The sequence below is a fragment of the Eumetopias jubatus genome, unplaced genomic scaffold, assembly GCF_037043125.1.
Source record: "Eumetopias jubatus isolate StellerSeaLion01/CBP00866 unplaced genomic scaffold, mEumJub1_p1.0 scaffold_15, whole genome shotgun sequence".
NCBI lineage: Eukaryota > Metazoa > Chordata > Mammalia > Carnivora > Otariidae > Eumetopias > Eumetopias jubatus.
The window spans coordinates 82,429,906-82,438,460 of NW_028274821.1; the positions used below are offsets into that span (position 1 = coordinate 82,429,906).

Consider the following 8,555-nt stretch of genomic DNA (forward strand, 5'->3'; position numbering starts at 1 on the left):
ACAGAAGGACTTTTTGGAAAAGTAACATTCTACCGAATTGGGATGATGGGCGCAGGAGAAAAACTGCCCTATTCTTCCAGCTCCATGAAGGAGGAGGAGGTTTTATTCAGATGACAAGAGAAGCAGATGGGGCTACAGAAAGAGTCGTCAGAACTGCCTGCTAGGACTTACAAAGGCATTTATAAAAATTACTAGATAATGGTTCAAACACACCCAGGGAAACAAACACGCACACAAATGGCAACCGAGGCAGCTGTTACAGGTACGACCGGACATGACGTGAAAGGAGAGATATCAGTCCATGTGGAATAGAGAACCAGGGTTACTGTTCTCTCCAGCAAAACACCAATCTTTGCAGAGGAAATCTCAGGGACATAACGTGGCTGCAGGGGAGAAGCCACAGGAAGGGAGGAGTTCAAAACTAATGAAAGGACATGCAAGGTTATTTGCCTGTTCACACCTCCATGTTTCTGTTAGAAAACTTAATGAGGACGTCACAGAAATTCACTGGAGGGAAAGCCAAACAGGTATTCCTACTGTAAACACGGGCACTTGAAAGAGTTTCTGATGGAACCCTCCTATCAACCCTACCAAGTATGTGATGCTCATTCCTAGAGATGAGCCATCTTCGGCTCAGAGAGGGAAAGCAAGTTGCCCAGGGTCACAGAGCCAAGATTTAAACCCATGTCTGGCAATGGTGTTTCCAGAGTCAGTGGGGAGGACCGTAGGGAAGACAGTAAAGACTAAAGGGATCAGCTCAGGAAATCCACATCTCTTCCACACAGCTAATGGGTCTATTCACAGGCACAACCTCAGCCCTTCCCGTGAACTCAAATAGCTACCATAAGCCTCCCACGGTGATGTATTTGATAATTAATACACCAAAGTGTGAGGAAGGCACCAGGTTAAAATAGGGGCTTTAAATTTTTCAATTAAATTCACAAAACCTTAAAAGTATGATTGGTTCAAAAAGTTTAAGTCCGTGTTATTTTAAAAATTTTAAACCTAGACTATATCACATTGACATTCATTTAAAATGTAACTGTCCCTTATCCACAGAGAGCTTTGTGTGTTTTTGCTATCTGCTGTATCCCAGGAGCCCAGATACAGTCTGGCACAGAGTAGGTCTCAAAATATTTATGAAATGATTCCAATGAGCTGGTCATAGATGTTCTGGTTAACCAGTAACCTATATATGCAAACTAAATTCTATAATCGTTTTTTTCTAGTTTTTAAAAAAGTAGATCAAATAACCAAAGTCTGTGATTGCTCAGAGGAAGAAAAATGGCTAACATTTACTAACGACTCACAGTGTCAAGCATGGGGTTAAGGCAATTTACATACATTCCCTTATTTAATTTCACAAAAATTCTGCAAGGTAGGTGTCACTTGACTTGTTACAGATCAAGAAATTGAGGCTCAGATTCTATATTTAGTACACGATCGGTTGGGTCACACAAGTCATTAGTAGCAAGGATTTTAACTCAACTGCCTGAATCCAAAGCCCATGCTAGCTCCAGACGCAACACTTCCCCTCTAGAGAAGGCACTTAAAGAGTGGGCAGTTACTATTATAATATGTCCTTTTCAAAGAACAGATTTGAAAGAAAAAGAAAATGTATGATTGAATTTTTGCATTCGACTTCTGCTGATACAAACCCAGAATCCAGAATGCTACCAAAATTGAGGCTATTTACAATAGAGGGTATGTTTACATAACACGGGAAACAGCTCTAGGAACTATGCGCTAAAAAAACAAAATTTTAATTTGTACTAGCCCCTGAACTTGAACATGAGTCCCTGGAACTTATTTTTTAAAGGACTGTGTGAGATGTTAGTGTGGATTCGTGAAGCTATTGCACATACCATATTGTTCAAACAATTTGCGGTAGTGAACTGTGATTTTTATGGCCAGACAAGCTCAGCTGGCAAAGGAAAAATTCTGGTGGACTAGCATTAAAATAGCATGTCTGTTGAAAGGAGAGCATGTGATGGAGTGGGATATAAACCATTCTTACATATAATGTTGTTTTTAAAAAACGGAACATAAACCGCAATGACTATCATCGGGACGAGAAAGGGAGGTAAGATTAAACTATCCAGTTTTTCATTTTATACCCCTACCTTCTTCCAGAAGGAATGAGGTACAGCAATTCATAGAGCAGGATCACATTCCATAGAAGAGCAAGGCAACTCAGCTAGTCAAATGGCACCCAAATTACTTCTCTGTGGGCAGCAACAAAATAGGATTTGGAAAGTACAGGCACCAAATGCTCCCACTGCCAGGCAGGATATATTTCAACATGTTTTATTTTAAGTCCTATTTGCAATATCGCTCTCCTGGTTCTGAGCGACTCCACTGTCATTTGAGTTATGAGTCAGACAAACGGGAGGGTTAACGAGTGGAGAATTATAAAACACACCAACAAGTGTGCTTTGGAACAAGACAGACCACTGTTTGAACCCTAACTCTCCCTCTTACTTGCTGTGCCCACCTCAGTGTCTTCAAGCATTATCTGGACTAAGAATAACAGACCCCTGGCGGGGTGGATTTTAGCAAAGGATTAGCAAAGAAGACAATGTAGGACTGTACACTGGTTCCAGGCACAGGCCCTGGATGGTTTTGCCACTTGTTACCTGTGGCCTTGGGCTAGCCCTGCACCAACCTATCCCTAAGCCTCAGTTTCCTCATCTGTAATTTGGAAATGATAATAGGATCTACTTCAGGGGCTTGCTGTGAGGATTACATAAAACAATCCACAGTAAATGTCTGATATAATTTTTAATAAGCGTAAAACACTAAGTACAATGCCTGGCACAAAGCAGATATTTAATAAGCAGTAATTAATATTACAGAAGTTATAAATAGGACAATGTAATAAGTGTATACATATTCTAAAGAAGGCTGGATAAAGTTCAGAAAACAACCCATGATTTGGAGTCTCTGAAACAAAGAGCTCTCACTGTAATAGATCTTGGGACAGGGGCTTATGCAAGCTATTATCAACAAAAGTCCTTCTGTGGAATCTCTCAGTGCCCTCGTTCATGTCAGCTAGCTGGTGTCCATAGCACCACTGTGCACGTAAACAGAACCTACATCTCCAAGGACGGCAGCTCATAACAATAGTGGCATCTATTCTCCTTGGTGTCTTTTCCCTAAGGTTTCTTTACTGCTGGTGTCAAAACTGCAAAGGAATATACAGGACTTACACAGATGAAAGAGGACCATACAAGTCCATAAATATTTACTGAGTATCTACTATGAGCCAGGATCCATCTCTCTCTTTCATGTGGCAACTTCAATAGTGACTCCATAAACCTGATTTTGCTATTCTAAAATAAACTTTCGCCTTATCTATTAAGTTCACAGAGCTAACATTTGTGAATTTTCCTTTGAGAGGCAAATTTAACTTTGTAGACACGATTGGATTAGACCTGACCAGCGTGGATAGAACTGAAAAGAGAAGCATCAGAGAGTTGGCGTGGTTCACCTGGGGCTGAGAGAGTGGGCAAGAGAAGCTGAGTCTATATATGGCAAGATCCTGTCATATTCAGACAGAAGCGCAAGCTTCTTGGCGTGGTCTCCAACATCCTCCGTGATCGGGCTCCTTCTTCATCTCTCTTGCTCTCCCACATGCTCCCTATGCTGCCATCGTCCCATTCTGCATACAAAAGCTGATCCATGCTCCCTGTCTTTGTTCCTACTCTGTGTGGAATGGCCTTTACCCATTCAGCGCCCAGATTGGACTGCCATTGTGTGCACGTCTGTCCCTCACACGGGGAGCTGCTGGAGGGCAGGGAGTGAATCCCATTCACATCCACATCTGTAACTCCACCCCAGGGTCTGCAGATAGAGATCCAGTAAGAAACAGTAAGAGCCCAGAACTGAAGGCTGGTTTCAAACAGTCTGTTTCAAATGCTAGCTCCACCATTTACCAGCCGTATGACCTTGGAGAAGTTAACCTCTGTGTACTTCAATTTCCTCTTCCGTAAAATGGAGACAATGAGGCACTTTACTGGGTTGTTGGGAAAATCAAATCACTGTAGCTACATACACGGGGTAAGAGTTATGTAAGGGTTCATCACAGCTGCTGACATTCACAATCGTTGTTGTTAAATGTATACGTAATAAAGAAAAGTGAAGGAGGAAGAGAGACGGTGACCTGTAACCGAGCAAATGTTAAATTCACACGCTGGCTACATGCTGCCCTGCTCAATGGACCCTGTGGTGTGGCCCCTCACCATGCACTCACAAAGGAAACACTTTTACCCTGGTTGGTGTTCATGACCTTATTTCCTACCTGGGCTACCCAACCACCTCTGCCAAAGCCAGCCGGATACTCCCAAATCCTGTGGCAACAGCACAGCATGGCGTAGAAGGGACCCCACTCGATCCCTGTGTCCCAGCTCCCCGTGGAGATATGCCTGCTCCTAGAACATCAGTGCTGGACATTACAGACGATCGTGTCCAACGTCACCCCTGTAACAGATGGGAAAACTGAGGCCTCAAGAGGTAGTATCTGCACTTTGTACCTGCTTTACATAAGTTACTTGTCATGCAATCAACTTTTAGAGTAGGTACTAAAAATACCATAATCATAGCTTAAAGCTGGAGGGAACTTAAAGTTTACCCACTCCAGTACTTTTGGAACTCCACATTCTAGGGTATCGAGATGAAGTGTGAGCTCTGTAGCAAGTATCATCATTTGGTGAATATGTGCCCCAAGTCAAACACCACTCCCGCCCTCACAGGAGGACCAGGACCTCACAGACTCATAGGGAAGAGTGACATTAAGTGAATAATCACACATCTAATAGAAAGTCCTATTGAGGTGAGTGAATTTGTTTTAAAATATACCGGAAGGAGCAACTCCACTTGCATGCCCAATATGCTTTCCGACCGAGAAGTAAAAGGCAGGACTCGGGTGGAGGGGGCAGTTACAGGTAGTGCCTGGAAACTGCCCCCTACACTTGGTTCACCAGTGCAAGGACCTCGTGTACACTAACATTACCATTATGTGGCTGCCACGGGAGAACCATTAAACTAGCTAGCCCAATCTACCCCCATTTGATAGACAGGCAGACAAAGAAGCCTGAAGAGTTTAACTCACTTGCCAAACGAGCAGAGTCGATACATGGAAGAACCTTAAACTCTTTTAGTGGCTCACGCAGCCTCCCAAAAACAAGTCCACAACCCCCATCTGACCCCTGCTCATTTCTCTAGCCTCCCCTCACCACCATCCTGCCGCCCACTCATATCCAGCCATACTGAACTACATGCAAAGCCCCAAAGTACCTCTGCTATGCCCACACTAGGCCCTCTACCAGAGATCCAAAGTCGACAGCCCCTAAATAACTCCCTCTCCTCTTCAACACTCAGAACTCAGCTTATACCTCTCTCCTCCAGGAAACACTTCTTGAGATGGCCTTCTTCTTCTCCCCCAGCACTTACACCTTTACATAGGGACAGCGAGACACACATCACATAATGTGTTCATCCATTTAACAAGTATTTATTGAACACCTTCTATGTACCAAGCACTTGAGGATACAGCAGTAAATAAAACAAAGCCCTTGCCCTCGTGGAGCTTACATTCTAATGAGGGAAACGGGTAATAAACAAACAATACATAATATAGTGTCCAGTAGAGTTTAGTGCTATAAAAAAGATAATAAAGAAGAGCAAGGGTTGGAGGAGGGATCAGAGGGGAAGGCTTCTCTGAGGAGGTGGCATTTGCTCAAAGAGCAAAAGTGACAGAGTGAGCCATGCAAATAACTGGGAAAAGAGCATTCCAGGAAGCAGCAGCAAAGATCCTATAATCACTGCAATGATTTTTTTTTTTTACTTGTGTTTCTTCCCTACTGAACTATAAGGTCCTTGAGGGCAGAAGTTACATCTTAAGCATCTTTGATTCCCAGGGTCCAGCATCCACAGCAAACACAGACTGAGTGCATGAACCTGGCATGCATGCCTGCTGGTTTCTGAGTCCTTCTGGCTCCATCTCTCAAGATCTAGTCAGCTTTGTGTCTCTCTCCCCCATGGGGCTAAACTAAGCACAGGCCCTCCTTGGGCCGGTCAGCCTCTCCTGGTTCTGGGCCTGGTTCCAGTCCCTGGATTCTCATTAGGACCATGGCACTGACAAGTTCTCCAATTCTATGATGTTCTGGCCAGACCTGGAACCCTGCCCAGAACTGGGAGCCCTCCCTCCAGGTATCCTAGGCATGGAAGTCCTCCTCTGAATCCCAAGCCCCAAGCCTGGGGACCCTGACACCCAGGGAATGGGGAATGGGGAGTGACACTTCCTGACACTTCCTGACACTTCCCCAATGGCTAACCCCTACCTACCTGGAAGTCTGCCCTGCCTGATTCTTGACTTCCCTCCAAACTACATGACTCCTTCCTGTTGGGACATCAACCTTCTGACCTCATCAATTCTTTCTGTGGCCATCTCTCTGTGTGTTCCAACTTCATAAAACCATTCCTGAATGTCTGTCATAGCCAAAGCACAGAGCTAAGTACCTGAATCTTCATGTTGCCTGTTGTGGATTCCTGTTCCATCAGCAGACCATCTGAGTCTAAGTCTCCAGACCTGACTCCCTAAATCACAACCCCACCACTCCTGGAACCCTGTTAAATAGCCTTAGAAGCTGCAAAAAAAGTCAAATGGCTTTATCCAGTCAGCCAACTGCAACAGGCACCCCTCTGTGTCACTGGTGCTGCATCCCTGCCCCCGCCAGGTCTAAAATGGGTTCAGGGACGAATAACCCATTCCTTCACTCACCCTTGCATCCACCACTTACTGACATGCACCATATGCCAAGTTCTAGAATGTAAAATACAGTTCCTGCCCTGATGATGATGATGGTGGTGGTGACAGTGATGGAGGAGGAGAGAGAGGTGAGGGTGGTAGGATGAGTTACCATTTATAGCACACTTGTGCTATGCTACAATAAGCCGTGAGTCTTCTAATACTAATACGAGACAGGTATTATTAGCTTCACTTCACTTCATTAGCTTCCTTCACTTTCAAAGGAAGCAGGCTTAAGAGGTGAAGCAACTCGCTCAAAGTCACACAGCTAAGTGGCAGGGTGTGGTGAGACCCTAAGTCTGTCTGCCTCCAAAGTACCAACTGTTCAGCTGCCACACAATAAGTGCTGAATGAAGAGAACTTGAATGAAGAAGTGAAAGACAGGATCCCGGGCCCCGAGGACCCAAAGCTGGTGAAGGAGACAGACATAAAAGCTAAGATCTACGTAGGGGAGCGCTGGTATCTACAGCAGGTGAGCGCTGAGGGCTAGAAGCCAGAGCCGTAGTGTAGGGGAGCCCGGGGAAGGAGTTGGCTAACCTGACCTGAAGCGGGCTGTAAGTCTTCTGGAGGAAGTGACTTTGGGGGCTAGGCCTTGAAGGATGAGCACTTGGAGCGTGGCGCTCGGCAGGAGCTCAGCCCTCAGCCCTGGCCTGGGCCGCGCCGGGTCCTCTGAGGTCGAACTGTCCACCCTCCCGCCGTGCCCACGCGGCCGGGCCGGGCCTCACCTCCTTCCACTTGAGCTGGCGGATGCTGATCTTCAGGGCGTCCAGGGAGGTCCTGGCCTTGGAGCTGTCCACGGTGACCGGCCGCTGAGAGCAGTACTCGTCCGCCGAGCGGCCCGAGCTCCGCCGGCAGCCCCGGCCCTTGCTCCGGGGCTTCCGGTGCGGGCAGAGGCCCCGCGCCCGCGCCGGCTGCGGCTTGGCCAGGGGCAGCGTGGGCGGCGGCCGCGGGACGACCCGGGCGTCCCCCTCCTCGGCCGCGCGGGGCTGCGCCGGGGCCCCCTCCCTGGGCTGCTCCTCGGGAGCCTTGCGCTCCGGCTCCCCGGCCGCGCCCGAGTCCACGCCGCCCTGCTCCGCCGCCGCCGCCGCCGGCGCTTCGGCCACGGCCACCGCCTCCGCCTCCCACCTGGCCGCCAGCTCCCTCTCGGAGCTGCCCCGCTGCATGGCGCTCAGGGCCGGTGCCAGCGCCAGTGCCACCGCCGCCGCCGCCGCTCCGCCGCCCCGGCCCGCGACCAAACTGCCACCGCTGCCACGCGCTCCCCGCCCGAGCCCGTTGCCATGATCGCTCAGGCTTCGGTTGACAAGGGCAGTCGCCTCCTCGGGACGGGGCTCGGGGAGGGACAATCACCGCCGGAGCCGCGGCGACCTCATAGGCGACGGCGCCCACGTGATCAGGCCTGTCACAGAGGCGGTGGCGGCCATCTTGGAAGAGGGCGGAAAGCCGCCTGGGCCCGCCAGCCCGGGGAGACGGCGCTGGCCTTCTAAGGGCGCGGAACTTGGAGAGGCAGAAGATAGATGGAGGTTACGAAGGTGTTGGGCGCTTGTGGGGCTCCTGAGCCCGGAGGCTGCGGAGGACGGACGAAAGTCTCAAACAAGAGGCCCACTTTTCCCCACCTCCCATACACAGTTGCTAGAACAACTCCCTCGGAAGGAGGAGACAGAACCTCGCCCCGTGGAGGGAACTCCACCATCGGGAAGCACCTCAGTCTGATGAGGAACAGGCCCAGTCCAGGCCCTGGGGAAGCAGC

At 48.5% G+C, this 8,555-nt stretch overlaps 1 protein-coding gene across 2 annotated transcripts in view; it reads right to left on the bottom strand.

Moving 5' to 3' along the window:
- TTLL11 (tubulin tyrosine ligase like 11) overlaps positions 1–8,153 on the bottom strand; it is a 222,178-nt gene extending 214,025 nt beyond the window's left edge. Inside the window, exon 1 of one of the 2 annotated variants that reach the window (XM_028107889.2) lies at positions 7,534–8,153. In XM_028107889.2, coding sequence (XP_027963690.2) covers positions 7,534–7,971 — 438 coding nt within the window. In that variant the 5' untranslated portion in view covers positions 7,972–8,153. The remainder of the gene's footprint in view (positions 1–7,533) is intronic. The other variant, XM_088019260.1, reaches the window with a different exon arrangement.
- Positions 8,154–8,555: the final 402 nt, after the last annotated feature.